Consider the following 17865-nt stretch of genomic DNA (forward strand, 5'->3'; position numbering starts at 1 on the left):
TTGAACTATCGCTTCCTTTAGGAGCTTAACCCACAAGGATGCAAATAACAAACATTATTCTCCGTAGCAGTACAAAGGTAGTAGTGGTAGTCATCATTCCATGTTGACCAAGCTTTTATTTCCTATAGAGACCTTCAGCTGTATTGGTGCTTTTATGTCATGATCCAATGACCGATTTTGGCCCAGACTAATTTAAGCGTGACAGGCCTACGCAACAGTGGTGGCGCCAGAAGGTCAGGGGGAAATTGTCTTTCACTGACAGATAGGCTTGGACCCCTCTGTAATTATACACCAGTTAAAGATCGTCGGCCTAAAAAATATTTTTGTCAATGATCCATTTATTCTAATTGCAGTCTATATTATGGACTGAAAACACAATTTATCATCTTAAACCATAAAATCTCTTCCTCTTGATTCCAACCAGAGGTTCAGTTCAGGGCTTGACCAGAAGGCTCTTTGGTATGATCCTCTCTCACCTCAAACTTGTTGGGTCCCTACTGGCTACTTTCTGGAGCTATCAAAGCTACTAAGACAATATTGGTTAGTCCCAATTCATGAGTGTTTGGTTTGCCATTGTGAATACAGTAGCTGATCAATTCCTTACATACTACTACTACTATAGGCTTACATGTTACACTCATGATAAAAAAATATAATTTAAAACGTCACACAAGTTTCCCTTTCAGAGAGAACATTTTACGAGCAATTTCTTCGAATACAATCTTTGATCAATAAACTTATTAAATAAATAAATAAATTTATTTAACTTATGCTGGTAAATATTTTTCAACATTAACAGGCAGCGTATCCGTTGAAAAAATTGTTTCACTTTTGTTAATTCTTAATTTAGGTTATAAATGCTCAATAAGTAATTCACAGAATGACAAGGTTGTATATCATCAATCACTGATCTACATGTGCTATTTATAAAACAGAAACAATCTATTCAAGGAATAACACTTCAGATAAAAAAACATGTAACAATAATAAAACATGCTCTCACAACATACGGATAATGGCAACGTGCAAAAATAAAGAATTCATTAATTCAAGTGGGCCAGGTTTTTAGAAATCAAATTCACTTAAGAAAAATTTAATGCGAATCTATACTTTAGCAACCAGACTACTATATCAAACCATCTTTGACTTTTAATAACAAATTTCTTTATGGATACACAAAATGAGCTCACGCCTGCAGTCCCTCCCCAGTGGAAATTTCTGAAGCAAACAAATTTTCTTCAAGTAGTTAAAAATCACCTCATACCACTTTATTTGGTCAGCTAACACCCCCTCATTTTATCATCAATCCTTCCTACTTCATCACCTTCACACCCCATTAGCCCATGCCCCACTAGCCCAGGCCCATTAGCCCCACCCTACTTCAATCAAAATCTCTAGATACACAACTGTACTAATAAGCTATTTAATAATGGGCAGTTTCACGAACATTGGTAAAGTACGAGTATAATGTTAGCATTAGCCATTTTAATTTACATTATATCTTTTTATCACACACCTATTATTAATACTGTAGCATTGTACTGCTAAAATAGTTTGAACAAATAGAGGGCGACCTTTATGAAAAATCAGTATTTTTAAACAAATAAAATTATACAGCATTTCGTATTATCTATTTTTCTCGAAGTATTTTGATCAATGCACAATCAATAATAAAGCAAATTACAATTCAATTAAACTTTTCTTCCCAGTAGCAACATTATTTCTTTTACTTAGAAATATTAACTGATTAGACTTATCTTCAGTAATAGAATCAATCTACCTTAACTGTGAATGTAGGAACAACAGAGATGTTCGGAAATAATTAATGATGAATAGAGCCAGGCTCCCTAAATAATATGTATTTTCATCATGTTTATCAATCAAGCATTCTTGTTAATACACTAGGCATGTTGCTATCACATAAAGAAAATGTATGAGCTACAGTACTGTCACTAGCCCTTGGGGTCAAATTGAATTCTATGAATTTAAACAATCAGGTAAGAAGCATCAGCATGGGAAAGTTTAATAATAACTTCGAGACTTAAACAGAGGTTTATTTAGGAGCAGGCGGCCGGCGCATTCGATCGGCTACTAGGATGTTTTCGCCGGCTACTTCAATCAATGGGGTACAAAAATTAATCCAAAAACCACCAATATAAATAGCGCAACAGGCCTGTAAAGAACCTTATTTACCTACACTAAGTTTTGAAAATATTAGACAATAACATGCACTCATTTCGATGTTCTCTTCTGTTGAAAGTTTGTTTAAATTTCTACCAATTTTCAGACTCCATGTTTGACGTTCATGAACTCGCGTTGTAAACAAAGTTAAAGTTCAAAGTTCGGCAGTCGCGTCTGAGTAATGGTGAGTCCATCAAAGATGCCACGCCTCCAAATCACATGTTAGCCAATAAGGTAAAAGAAATTTCTCCTCCACCACGTGCTCTGGTGATGACGACATACAATACATCGCCCAAACTTTTCTTCCGTACATTGCGCTTCCGGGTTTTTCTCAACGCGAAGAAAAAACTGATATTCATTTTAAAATTAATTTGTGTATGACTATGTACCTTTTATTTAAATTTATTTTTCTACAGGTATGTTAAACACGATAATTATTAAATGCTCAACCGCATCACAGTATCAGAATATTCGCTTTTTTACTAGCCCTCTTTGTTATAAAATAAATAAATCGGAAATGATAAATAAATTTAAAAAAAAAAAAAAAAAAAAAAAAAAATGAAATTTGCCAATAAATTAATCAGTGACTTGTTATTTTTTGTGGTTCAGTTATTTTTTGTGACTGTTCTTTATATGAAAAACTATAATATTGAATAAATAGTTTAGGCTTATAAACATATACCTCTGTATTTGCATTTAACAATTTAGTCATATTTTCGTTGCAAGGTTTGGTAGATAAAAAGAGCAAGAACGTGCAAAATTCTTTCTTTAGATACCTTCGACAATCACACTGATGTCAAATCTCTAAAGTTAGAAGCTATGGAAACGTTATTATTAAATTAACGTGAAATTTTTAAATATATATTGATTGTCAATGATTGGTCCTCCTAGCAGCTGAGGTAGGCTGCAGGCTTATGGCGCCTAGCTAGCGTAGCCTACTCAGTGGCTGTAGGCTTATCTAACCAGGCCTTTGAACTCACGATACGATATTTTCAGCTATTGTATGATATTCCTCTCATGAATAAAATTTAGGCCTTTTGCGATTCGCGAAAATTTAATGTCGCGAAACAGCCGAAATTATCAATTCGCGAAAGTTTCTGGTTTTTAAAGCATCTAGATAGGCTAGGCTTATGAAGTATTATCTAAAATAAAAATATCAACTTTTTTACAGTCCAATAGTTGATTCTGAAAACTGTTTAAAAAAAATGATGTAAAGAAATGCCATCAAATGGCCTTATAAAACTCTAAATAAAACCCTGGAGCGTAAGGGGGCTTTGTCATCTTGAACCCCAACCAGGCCTCTGCCCCTAGACCCCGATGGGGGGGGGGAGGCTAGCATCCCTTATACCCCCCTGGCCAATTTGAATTTACTCTCCTGTTACTTTCAAATTTCTCCTGCTACTCAAATTCATAAGTAAACATCTGTTAAAGCATACATTCTATCAAATTTTATGAAAAGAACGTGTGAATTACCTTATATGATGGGCATGATAGTATAATACCATATCCATATAATGGGCATATCATACCATACCCATATATGGGAAAATCGTGGGTGATCTCACATTAAGTTTGATAGAGCAAACATAAGATGCTTTCCAATTACGCTTTTATCTTTTCAGTGGGCAGACATCATCAAACAAATTAAATAGACGACACAGCAAAACTGGTGTAATTGCACTTTAGTGCCATGGAAACCAGTAACATTAAAAATTAATTTCTTAGCTATGAACTACCTTTAGCTAGGTAGGTAAAAAGGCTTTTTCCTTGAAATACAAGATTAGGCCCTTAAAAAAACTCACAATTACCATATTACCATATCAGTCAATGAGTACAAAAAGCAACTACAACAAGGACTGAATACAAATTTAGGTTATTAAGGTTGGGGGCGGATATATACGTATGATCATCAGAAAATGCAATCATAATTGATAATCGAACATTAACAATTAATCTTTTCCCAAAATTTTTTTTTAATAATGTGCCAAGACATTCTGGCAAGGGTGAAAAACTAATCATTTTTTTATTGGGCTTTATGGCCCTGTCACACCTTGATGATTTAGACAGCGTATGCCAGGTGCATAAAAAAATTGTTGAATAAGTTATTGGTAAGTTTTGTATAAGTTTGCATTCTGAAGCACGCTGGTATACGTAGTGGTATGGCGAGTACATCAAAAAATGTTGCATATGGCTTACACGTTCAGCATACATAGGCCATAAGTTGTAGGTAAGTTATGGGATCGTGGACACACGTTACAGATAACATCCTCCTACCTAGCGTACCCAAAACTTATTTCTAACCTATGAGCAACATGCTTTGAACCTATAACTTATATCAAACTTATCTCTAACGCATACTGATGCATGTAGACGTATTTTCCCGACGACCACACAACTTACTGAACGTGTTTCTAACTTAACAGTTAACGTATGGTGGCACATAGGCAGTATTTAGGGGAATTTGTATACAGTATAAAAATACAGTATAAAAATGGGTTGATGTTTTATACGGTGATATTGATACTGCGACAGTGATGTTGATACTGCGATGTCTAGTGGGGTTATGATTTGAATCGACGAGCAGCAGCCTTTTTATAGGCTATGTCACATGATCGTCATCGATACGCTGCAGAGTGCTGTGCGTAAGGTAGTCTATCGTTGGACAGAAGTTGTTAATGCTTACAACACAAGTTAACAAAACGTTCCATATAAGTTACTAATACATTATGCATACGTCCAACTCGTTATGAATACTCTATATATGTGCCCTAAATAAAAAAAAAACAAAAAAAAAACAGATAGTTCAGCATTATGCCAGCATTTTAGAGAAATTTTGATACACTGGCATATGCTGACTAAATCATCAAGGTATGACAGGGCCATTAAGTTGATGCATAGAGAAAATAGAACAGAAGGAGTAACATCGACTTTATCGCTTATCTTTAATCCAATTAAACAGTCAGCTAGTGCCTATTAAATTGCACTACGGCCACCCGCGGAGCTTATCACAGCACTATCTCACATCTCGAAACTCCTGTAAGTATCTTAAATTGCTACAAATTTCATCTACCTTATTTGGGAGCGATCTAACATTTGCCAAAATAATAGAAGGAAATGGGCTTTTAGTACCTCTGCTCCTTATTTTTACGCGTGCACCTCCTCGTTTACCCCGTTTCTTTCTTTTTATGTCGGCCGGAAAAGTACCGAGGTCGGACGGCTTTCTATTCGTTGCATTCCTCAGCTGCAGCAGCTCGTCTCGCCCATAAGTAATCATACTGGGGCTAGCAGGTAGACCACCAAAATCACAGTCAGAAAACCACAAAACGAGTAAAATAACAAAAATGTTCACCAACGTACCAAACAACAAGTTACTTAGTAGCATTATACAGTGTAAACAACACTTATATCAAGACATAAATTCACAAAACAGTTAAAAATCAGGAGCTGTTGCGATGAGAGTGTCGCCACTGTGCAGTTAACGTATGGTGGCACATAGGCAGTATTTAGGGGAATTTGTATACAGTATAAAAATACAGTATAAAAATGGGTTGATGTTTTATACGGTGATATTGATACTGCGACAGTGATGTTGATACTGCGATGTCTAGTGGGGTTTCTGTTAAAAGTTTGTTAAACTGTTAGGGCAACTCAGACAGCGTCGGTCGATGCACCCGACCCGATTTATCGTCGGGGACAGTCTTAAGCCATCGTGAGAAATATTAAACATGTTTAATATTCTACTACGCGACTACCCCCGACGCACACCATCGCGTCTGCGTTTAACTCACACAGACCCGACGCGACAACAAATCGCATCGGGCTGCGTCGGCCGACGCTGTCTGAGTTGGCCTTTACAAGGGATTAAGACTGTAATATATAGAACAACACAAAAATTGTATAATTCTTTAAAAAGACAATTTATCTGCTTAATAATACTTTTCTTAACATTGATATACCTTTTGTTACAAAAACTTTGTCTACTCTAAACCTAAATTCTGTTTCATTTAAATGACACACTTCCAAACACTTTACCCTTTACCCAATACTGCTCTCATATTTTCTCAGAAAGAAAACAAAACCATTACAAGAGCAATATTTAGACAAAAAATTGGAAAAGTCGTGAAATAGAAACCACTTAGCCTTGATTTTGACTGTTATTAGTCAGTTAATAGTTTTGCATGTGAGGGACACAAACAATACCGAGTTTCTGGTAACCAATCTACTCAGTCAATTCTGTTATTTTCTCACTATGAATGAATGAGAAGCACTGCTAATAAACATTTATTACAGTATTGTAAGTGTGAAATGCTCACCTTTTATAGTAGGTGACATGGCAGCTTGTTACACAAAGTTGTTTGTTTAAAAAATTTAACAACCAGAACCTAATTCTATGACCGATATCTTTGTAATAATTACAGGCAGTACTAATAACAATTCAATTATTTTCTCTATATAGTATTTTATATATAGGTTTTATTATTTATATATAAGTTTATATAATTTTAAGTAGCAGTTTTCATAATGTCAGTTAATGTCATAATGTCAATAAATCAGCTTTATATATATATTTTACTCTCTTGATGGTACAGTTTTTAGTTGTAAAAACCAAGCATGTTGTTAAATTGAAGATTGTTTAGTTATATTTAGTTTTATCTTGTATATATAACATACAGTCAAAAGTATCATTCTTGTGGTTAGATGAGGTGAATTTTTTTAAAAGGCTTGGTATGAGGAAGGACAAACACAATTTCATAAAATGCATCCAAATTTACAAGGAAATTACAAAATTAATTTATACAGCTAATAATTTCTCTACCATTTCCATTTAAATTATAGGCTAAAATAAATCAATTGTCCATGTTTTTTATACTCATTCGCAATGTAACCAAATTTTATTTTAATAAACAGTACTTTTTTGTTTTCTTATTATCAAACAGTGAGTGAGTTACAAATTAGGATGGAAATTATGGCTTTTAAAAGATTTCAACCTAAAGTAGCTGGTTCATGTTTTTACCAAGTATGGTACAGTCAGTAAGACATCATGCTTCAAACCATGGGCTATTCAGTTCGAATCTGATGATGGTCACATTGCTTATCTGATCACATGGCTTACCTGATCATTTGCATATGTGATGACCTTTGTTAGTTTATCTTTTATGATCACACTTCTTTATTTACACTCACTTCTCTATTAAAAATATAAATGGGTATCTGGTAACATGTGAATAATTTAGAATGAATTTCATCTTGTGTTACAAGCTGCACGACTAGAAATACACCCAATGGAGTGGAACTATTATTAACCAGGGATGGTCGACAAATAAATTGCATCTGCAGTCACAAGACATTAAAAAAAAGGCTCACAGTGAGGGCGTGTCTATTGCCTTATACTGTATTATGTTTATACTAAATTATCTGCAAGGGGATTTAGTTATCGGGAAATGTGTGGTATATTTTTTGTTTTCCTTTATATTATTATTTTGTAGGCCTCAAGGTTATGTTGTTGAAACGCAATCCTCAGATTATCGTCTCAAAAAGTACTACCATAATCTAGAGGGCGTCCATTAAAAGACAATAAAAGGCATTGGTACTGAATATGTGCTGCGTCTCTATGACGATTTCTAAATACAATTTTGTTCGAGTTCCAAACATCGTGGTAGCAGTACCCATCATGCCCCTCTACCGGATTTACATGCTCTTACAGGGTTAACCTGCCAGATGAGGGGGCAATAATAGATGCAAAAATTTAAAAATAAATGAAACCTACTATACACTGTCTTACAATCTATTTCAATCTGGTTCCATTCAACCCATTTTTGGGTTACAACTATGTGGGTGAATTTATGTGAGTTGAGGGAAAACATTACCTAAAGTGAGACAAATAAAAAACATGATTATTCAAAGGAACTGTTGTTAATGGCGAAAGTGCAAAACAAAAACATTATCTTTGCAATAACAAGGTATTTCCGCAATTTGTACAATCAATATTACAAGTTTGTCAAAAACAGAAATTATGTAAACCAATAACAGATAGGAATATATTAAATCCATATTGAAGGTGCTAACACAGAGATCAATTGTTATTTTTCTGCTTAGCTAACAATGGCCTGGAAAAAACAATAACAAATTATGCATGCATGATTCGTCACTGACTTATGGTACAGTTATGACCTAGTTTGTTTACAGTGCCCTAGACACTGGATATAGACAAAAACAATGTGTTTATGGCAACTAGGTTTAATCTAGCCTACATCATGAGGTAGAGTTCAAGGCTGGGAGAAGGACGCATTCTGACAGCTGAGAAAACCACACACACACAGCACACATAGTGCAATACAGTAGAAGCAAACACCCTCTGGAAAAACATTTATATCAGACTCAGAACCAACTGGAAATGTATCTTCCTAGCCTACCTCAGTGTATCTAAAACATTGTAGAACAGATCAAAAGAATGATGGGGATTGATACAAGCATTAACTAAACTACTACATGGCAACACATAGATAATTATGGCAAAGACAAGTCAAACAGGCAATTGTTGCAAATCCTGTTTCAGAGATAATGGCCAAAACATTTTTTAAATCTATTTTATTACACTAAACTAACCTATATATATATATATATCATGCTATGCTGTTATTTTCCCCATTTTCAATGTTAAAACCATTTTATTGATTTGGTGATAGTTTCCGCCTGAGAAATGGCCAAAATCATAAACTTTAAAGGCTGATTTCTTAAATATTGTTCTTTAAACAGGTGTACGTTTAAACTCCTGTAACTTCATTAACAAAATGTCGGATTTAAATGATTTTTTTTTTTACCATTTTATAGCTCTCATTTTACTTTTTAACTGTATTAAAATAACTAAGAATCAATTTTTGCAACGATTGACTGGTTGGGCTTGTCTTTGCCACATTACTGAGGGTCACTATGGTTACAATATTTTAATCGACCATATATGTCATTGTATAATATTCGATTGTTGAGAAAACAACTTAAGACAAATACATTGTGAATTAAAAGTTTAATAAAATTATAACAATTCAAATATTATGTTTGATTTAAAAATGAATCGTAGGGATTTGAACCTATGACCTTTCAAACCATAACAGGAGTTATTCCTATTTTTAGTCTTGTGTCTATGGAATTTAAACTTGTGTGACGGCTGTATTTTGTGTTTGTGTTTTGTGTTTTTTGTGTTTTGTACTGTAAGGAACAAAACATTGGAATTTTGTTTATGTTTTACAATGGGAAATGAAAGGTCAGAGGAAGAAAACATTAATTTATGAGCATAATTGTTTTACATCACAATACTAAGAAATAATTATAGCAATGTGACATATCAAGAACAACAAAGACCTTCACAATAACATCCTGTGTTATGAAGATACATTAATATTTAATGCCTTAATTAGTTTGTTAGTGAAACAAAATAGAATGCTGCCGCTCCCCAATAAACTTCCTATTGGTAAATTAGCAGAACGACCAGGGTTAATTTATGGAAAAAAACAATGCAAATTCTAGGACTCTGTACATCTTTGCCGGTAGGTAACTGCTTTAGGAACAAGCGATGGGCACCTAAATGTCGTATTCTGGATGCCAAATCTCAATTGTAGATTAATAGTTTTCCTTGTATCCTCCATTTCCAAAGTTTGTTGCAGAACAAGAAATCAATAACAAGAAATTATTCCTTGATAAAATTATGTAAACCAAGGCTTACTGTAAACAAATTCATAGTTCTAAATTTGACAGCCAAATTTCCTACCTTTCAAGAGTGTCAATCAAACTCAACTGACCAATCAGAGCAGGGCCTGGAATATCCAAGGGGCAGGGCTTAGTAGAAAGGTCCATTAGGATGGCACATGTCATTTTCAGCCCTCTGAAGTGTGCCATAACCATAAAAAGTGTACCTCAGCCCCAACCTCGATAGGGCTGAGGTGGGATGAGGTACATCCCTGGGCCCCTTTTATTTCAATTCAAATTTCTGGGTTCATCAGTGACAATAACACAAGTCTGACCCCTAAACAGGTCTGACCCCTAAACCAGTCTGACCATTAAGAATCAATATAAGTTTATAAGAAAATTCAATCAAATTATGAATCATAAATGAAAAAAAAACATAATCTCATCATATAGGTATCATATTCCAGGAATGTTTACTCGTCTTCCTGGACCTTCTGAGGAAAGGAATGCCTGGAATGGAATCCCAGAAAAACAACCACTTTCACTCTTCACACTGACCTCTCAAGGTGTGACCTCTTATTGAGAAGATTTCAAATACATCAGGAAGCCCTAATTGGTCAGATTAATATTAGGCCAATACTTGTAATAATTAATTGCTCAATACGGACAGAATTATTACTGAACCATGTAGGGCCTGATCTTTTTCTTTATGTTTTTGTACTAACAAAAAGTTGCTAGCAACTTATAAGTTGTAATAAATTAATACTATTGTATGTATACTGTATGTTGACATTCGATAAATTAGGCCAATTTAAAAAAATTATTAGTTATTCCAACTTTTTCAGGAAGAGAGGGTATACTTATTTGTTTTTATTTGGGGGTATGGGAGAGGTGGCAATATACAGCAAACACCAAATCTATTCTACAAAGACAAATATAGACGATAAAATTTACCATAATAGCCTTATTGCAATGCTGAAAAAACATTAAAAAAAAGTAATGATAAACTAATTTAAGTCATTACTTGGCCTTAGGGAGGCATCAGGGGAGTGTAAAAAAATCTACTGTATAAGATTTGTACCCATAAACCTGTCCTAATAGTAAGACACGCTTTGCTTTTCATTCATTGCGTATGACAATCATTATAACTGATTGCTAAAAATTATAATTTTGAAAGCGTTTGTACAAAAATTCTATTAAATATTCAGAATATAAATTACATTCATTATCATTCAGAAAGTATTAAATCAGTAATATAATTTGTTTTTTTGCAAGAAACACTTTCAATAACAAGTTAATTCATCAATCAGATGTTTACTTTAGTCGGAGGAAGTGCAATAAATCCTGCTCAATAAGTAGGTTAGAAATACAAACCAGGCTTTGAGTAAACTAGATCACATATATAAAAAAAAAATTACAAAAATAGTATCATTATTTCTAATTTCATTCATGTATTTCAACTCTTGTTCTTCAATCAAAAATACCTTTTACCAATTTCTTTAAGTATTATACAACAGTAATCAATTGTATTAACTGGCACAATATTGCTTTTTTATTATCAAGTATAAGCAATTTGTTAGCCAAGAAAATATTCTGAAAGCATTGATAATTACTTGATACAAAAGAATATTTTTATTATTGCCTAACATATTCACATTAGAGTGAATAAATTGTAGTTTGACCTGCAGTGTATAAAGGTGATATTTCTAAACTTGTCCTAGTTAAACAAGGCAAGACATTCCTTGTTCAACGAGACAACTGCCAAGCGATATTATAAGGACGATTTTATAGAAATTATATAATTGGCTCTTTAACGTACCCATCACATCACAAAATTTCAGAAAAAAAGTTTATATAAATATACTTTTAGAAAAATTAAAAGAATTTTTTTCTTTTTTCAGCCCTTACTTTCTAAAATGCGCAAATAGATTTCTAGGCCTAATTTTTGCCCACAGGATACAGTAAAATGTCCATTTTAGGAACATCAATTTTAAGAATAGTTGATTTTACGAATGGTCTTTGCTCCTGATGATGTCATCATCGACCAATCATTACCGTAAAAAAAAGTCTGATTGCAGACAATAAAATCAAGTGTATTGTATTTATCTATTAATAGTTCGATCTTTTCTTCTATTTCTGGTATAATAATCACTATATTAATGTAACAAACCTAACCAGAACAATGAACTACCAACGTGTCGTCGGATTGAGCGCACGTTTACGATGACGAACAAGAGCGTTGTGGTCAGCAAATTTATTGACATCGTGAATGCTAGATAAGATCGAGAAATGCATACTTTAAACAACAAAATTCAGCGATTTAACAACTAGAAAGAACATGATAGAAAAGGCCATAAAACACAGATGTTTGAATAAGAGTTAAAATAATATTTTGTTAAGTGGAAGAATGCCAGCGGTTTTTTTATTGAAGGTAAATTCAGATAGGCTCTAGCGCGGTAGACCACGCTACTGCACTGTCAGTACGTGCTAAGCCTGGCCGCCGTCAGCCTATTGACACTTGCCAGGCCACTTGGATTAGGACCTACAGTATATAAATAGGACCTTTGCTAGAAATAAGACCTTTGTTAGGCTGGGGTTTGGTTTCTCAGCAGCTGGCCCTAATAATATATTGGTTTTTATTTCACTTGTTTGGTGACTGTTTTGTGTGGTACCCTACCTAAAGCTAGACGTCTACACAATCAATACATACAATGAATGATAGTTACTGCATGAATATAATTCACTAATGTTACACAAAACCCTAAGAAATTTTTAAAAGGCAGAAAATCCTAGGCAGATCAGTCGAATCAATGCAAGCACAGAAGCCTGGCTCTCCAGCAATTTCCCCGGCCACTGACTGGCTGTCAACCAAGTGATTTCCTGGTTCATCGCGGGTAAGGAGAAACGCATGCATTTTAAAATTTTCTATCAGATTAAAATGAATTAAAGCGTTAACTTACTGCTTGGCCCCTAACATTAGCCATGGTCTAGGCCTAGGTTTCTTTTTTAAATAAACAGACTTCTGCTGGCTGGGTGATCGTGACCGGCTGCTCTCTCAACATGTAGCCATTTTGGACCGATCGTCATTACTGCGCATGTGCAGCCGACCTTGAATTTACCGTACCGCAATGGATTTGGACCCACTACCAAAAAATATTCACTTTTTTATTTGAAGTGTTATTGCAAATTTTGTAATTAATTCTAGGCCAATATTGAATTTAAAACTGTGTTTTCTGAGTTTTTATTGGATAATAGTGAAAATAATAAAAACTGGAAGTGTTGATATCACTTTTCGCTGTAAAATTATCTCTCAAAATATTTTAAAATGCACTATTTTTATGTCCAATTTAAGTATAATTTCAAATTGATTTTTATAATATTTGTTGGGGGTATTTTCCATGGGACAATACATGTTTGATAGGCCTAGTATTTAGGAGTATCTACCGTGGGGATGATGGGAGCGGGAGAAATTAAAAGTGGGTCGGAGAGATGTCGACGTGTCTGACTGATTCCTCACAACCAAAAACAAACTTCCACTCCCTAATGTGATAATCTTCTTGTCTGCCACTTTAAAAGTAAGTTCATTGTTTAATACTGTTGCTATGAAAAAAACAACAGGGGCTTATGGCTGGAGCCCCCCCCCCCCGCGCCCTCCCCTAGATACGCCACTGCCTCTTGCCATGTGTAATGATACGTAGGCCTATCTAATTTGTCTTTAGTGTTGTTTGTAATGAGCTAGAAAAATTAACAATCCACTTACATATTTGAATTGCTGAATTTTAATAATTACAATTATTAATAATGTAAAAATCAACGGACATTCATATTTATGTACCTTTACTTTGAAAGTAAAGGTATATAAATGTCCGTTGTGATTAACTGGGATTTTGTTTGCAGACCCTTAACTGAATTCTAATATTGACCCTAAAATTTTTGATTGAATTTTTTTTTTTTTTTTTTTTTTAACATTTCGGTAGACCAGAGGGGTATTTTTATACCTCTCCCTGTTACGGACACAACTTTGTACAAGCGCCACTAATTAGTAGGCCTACATGTCAATAACATTTTTTTTTGTAAAACACAGTAATGACGTCTGCAGAAAAGTTGCTGCTTTGACCTTTAACTTAAGTGTCTACTCAGTATTTTAGAAAAACTCAGACATGTTTTTTCTCTTTTTAATTTCAACAAAACGACGGAAATCATATCATCAGAACATCAGACATCTAATCAAACAAATCGTGTTTGTGTTTGATCTCATAAACTATATGGCAGTCAATACTTCAACCAATCAGAGAGCACAGCAGAGCTAGAGAGACTGGCAGAAATGAAAATGGCTGAAACAAGCGATCGCGTATGGAAACCAGATAACGCTGAGATTGATGTTTTAATCGATTTGTTTCAGAAAAATCCATGTTTGTGGGACAATAAATCAAAAACATATCATGACAAATCAATTAGGAATGCAGCTATACAAAATATAGCCCTGGAACTTGATACAGAAGGTATTTTTTAAGCTTGATGGACGCTCGTGTTTGCGTAGGCTATTGGCCACTAACTAGAAGAGAGTCGAGAGTAAGCGCGATTGGCCGCTGTGCTGTACTGTAACTCAGTAACTCATAGATAGAAAGGCCTAAGCCTAGCTAGTTACGCTTGAATGGGATCAGCCTCAAAATTTGTTTTCAAACTTAGTCTGACTTTTACGTAGTGGTGGCAACCTCCTTCACCGAGGTCTAGGCCTAGTGCTGACTATTTAATATAATAATCATTCATTCACCTTTTTAGATAGGCATATGGGCCTGACCTACTACTACTACTACAGGCTAGGACCTGCTACAGTAGGTAGGGAGGGAAGCCTACCATGGTTGAGCCAATGATGTCAAGTCAATGAATTTTCGACTGGGAGGTGAGCTGGGGAGTGGGGTCCGTGGATGGGGAAAATGATACAAGAATCTCAATTTCATTAAATCGTTAAGGTATAGCAATTTTATTCTAACACATTGATATAATTTGGTTTTTTTAGTGAAGAATATTAAATGGAAGTGGAACAACATTCGAACTCAATATAGAAGGGAAAAATCAAAGGAATATATGAAGAGTGTTAGCGGAGTGGACGATGGCTACAAAAGCAGATGGAGGCTAATGGATAGACTTATGTTTTTAGATGATAGCCTAGCCCCGAGACAAATAGAGTGGAATTTAAAGGTTAGTTTTTCTTTTTTGGAGACTTACATTTCCAGTATATTTTTATTTAAATTTCTGGAAAATACCATTATTCATGCATGAACTTATGTTATTTTCTTCTTTTTAGAGACGACTGAATCTGAATAATGAGGAGGATGAAGATTGCATCGAAATAGATGAAGAAATTATTAGCGGGAACGAGGCTGACACTGCTCTAGACTGCGCGGCTTTACCCAAATCCATGCCATCATCTACAAAACAACTTGTCCTAAAGAACAAACTATCCAAAAAATCCAGACGCGATATTGGGGAGCGACAGCTTTTAGAGAAGGCAATTCTTTGTCTGGAAACAGCCACAAATAAACCAAACGAACCAGTTTCCGACCCGGATTACAATTTTGGCAGATATGTTGCAGATGAACTGAAAGCTATAACGGATCAAAGTACAAAGCAAATGGCGAAACATAGGATACATTGTATACTCTTTGAAGCCCAAACCAATCAAGGAGAGCATTCAATGTCGTATATGACGAATACATAACGATATAAACATCATTTTGACTGTATTTGTTGCGGTGCTGAACAGCATAAAAAAACCCACCTGGTAATGAATCCAAGCAATGAAGCCATGTTTATAAGCCTTTCCGCTAAGCCTTGCCCCCTTGGAAATGTGTGTATTCCTGGTCCTGTTCTTATTGGTCAGTTAAGAAGTTTAGTTGACACTTCGGAAAGGTTCATTATGACAGCCTGTTTATATCAGGGAAACACTTCATATACCTTGTTTCACAAAAACCCACTGCCCATCGGTAATGATTTTGAATGAAAATTCTGTGTTTAGCCTGTTATATGGTGGATCTTGAGAAAAATATGTGGAGAGGCCATGCAATGTGAAAAGCACAGAGTTAATTGGTGAGAGGGGGGGGGGTGGCATAGTCAATTGTTAGATAATATCAATACAATTACACAAAGTATCATGCAGCACCCTCAATAACATTTACATTTCTCACCCTTTCCCTTTTTTAGGGGGGGAGGCTTTAGGCCCCCTTGGGTCCATCCCTGTCTCAGCACACCTGTTGCCATGAAATTTTAAAATTTCAGGGAAAAAAATATTGTTTATTATGCCCACTGCCACCGAGAACAATTTTTTTCTTGTCTTTCTCAGTCTTTCAAAAATAAAAACAATGTCTTGTCTCAAGAGTCAGTAGCGGTGCCAGTGTCTGAAATCTGGGGAGGGGGTAAAAGAGAGGATAAAGGTGTTACAAACAACGTGATAGCATGAACACATGTACTTGCATTGAAAAGGATCTACTTTTGTTCCCCCAATACAGTTACGAATTATCACATTTTGTGCAAAATTTAAGAAGTAATATGATAAGGAACAAAGAAAATCATTATATTGTAGATTACAAAAATAGGATACATATTCCAGGCTAATCCATTTCTTTTATATATATTATAATGATGTGTGCTTAAAATTTATGTTTCTATTATATAACTAAAATAAGTAAAACATGTATGTATTACATGCGATTATTTTTTAGCTGCGACAAACAAAGTTAATTGAGCTATATCAAATGTTTTGACAGTCAAAAATCTAGTTTTAAGTAACCTTTAAAACAAAATTCATTGTTTTTTCCTTAATAATAATCGGTCTTATGTAACACATCATAGCAAGGTCATAATGCTGCTTCACATTATTATATAATATGAACGTGATCAATATTTACCATTCTAAAGATTGAACCTTGAGAAATGTTTGTGCACTCTTCCTAGCACTTTGTACACAGGCATGTTTACGTCAGAAAAATATATTTTTTATAGTCAATTACTGTTACACAGGTGTCTTTTAAATTGCTGGCACAATGCAATAGATAATCTGATGTAACAAATCTTGTGTCTAAAATTTTAAAAGATTGTTCTGTTGTTATCGTGTGCAGCTGGGCACTCGCTGTGTCGTAAGACGGACGTACAACAAATGCAAATCCACTCCCTGTGTGCACTCTGGGGTGGCACCAGAGGGGAGGCCAGGACCCCATCGGGGAGAAAAACCACAATTCGTCGGAGAGAAAAACAATCTACTGTATATGTATTTTTGACATATTGCAGTAGTGGACTCAAAAATTGATTAATGTACCTTTGAAACCCCTAAATCGAACACTTTTGAGCAATGACCGACCACGCCCACCTTTTTTTTTGTCTTGACATCGTCCACCACCCCCACCCCCCTTCGTCGGGGACCTCAGACCCCGTCAGACAAATCCTGGCACCACCACTGTGAGCACAAGAGGACGTGATGCCATTTGCTGATTGTCAGTGGCAATGTGAATGGATTGTCATTAAAAATGATCCGTTGTGCACACATCATTGAGTTGCGTTCTCCATAGAATCGCATCGGAAGGTGATAGTCGGACGCAGTGAACTGCTTAGCTTAACTTATCAATCAATCAGTTACTTAACTAGAGCGTCACTTTAAACTTTCAATTCATTTCTTAAGGCCAACTCAGACAGCGTCGGCCGACGCAGCCCGACCCGATTTATCGTCGGGGACAGTCTTAAGCTGTCGTGAGAAATATTAAACATGTTTAATATTCTACTACGCGACTGCCCCCGACGCACACCATCGCGTCTGCGTTTAACTCACACAGACCCGACGCGACAACAAATCGCGTCGTACGACGCTGTCTGAGTTGGCCTTTATGTAATCTCATTACGTACACTTTGAGTAATGCTTACCTCATAGTGCCACACTATTATGTATATATGAAAAGTAAACAGACTTAATTAGCAATATTTTTGATGAACGTGCTACACCCCCCAACT

General features: G+C 35.1%; 2 protein-coding genes across 2 annotated transcripts in view; one reads left to right on the forward strand and one right to left on the reverse strand.

The window, feature by feature from the left end:
- LOC117100611 (3-phosphoinositide-dependent protein kinase 1-like) overlaps positions 1-12946 on the reverse strand; it is a 47224-nt gene extending 34278 nt beyond the window's left edge. Inside the window, exon 1 of the mRNA XM_033240396.1 lies at positions 12825-12946. Within this exon, the coding sequence (XP_033096287.1) occupies positions 12825-12848 (24 nt within the window). The 5' untranslated portion in view covers positions 12849-12946. The remainder of the gene's footprint in view (positions 1-12824) is intronic.
- A 1210-nt stretch (positions 12947-14156) lies between these two features.
- Positions 14157-16229, forward strand: LOC117100612. Its single transcript, XM_033240397.1, has 3 exons — positions 14157-14366; positions 14885-15066; positions 15173-16229. The coding sequence occupies exons 1-3, from the start codon at positions 14189-14191 to the stop codon at positions 15584-15586; spliced, it is 774 nt and encodes a 257-aa protein (XP_033096288.1). The 5' UTR covers positions 14157-14188; the 3' UTR covers positions 15587-16229.
- Positions 16230-17865: the final 1636 nt, after the last annotated feature.

The sequence above is a fragment of the Anneissia japonica genome, unplaced genomic scaffold, assembly GCF_011630105.1.
Source record: "Anneissia japonica isolate Jap-2015-1 unplaced genomic scaffold, ASM1163010v1 scaffold287584_len476085_cov161, whole genome shotgun sequence".
In the NCBI taxonomy this organism is placed as follows: Eukaryota; Metazoa; Echinodermata; class Crinoidea; order Comatulida; family Comatulidae; genus Anneissia; species Anneissia japonica.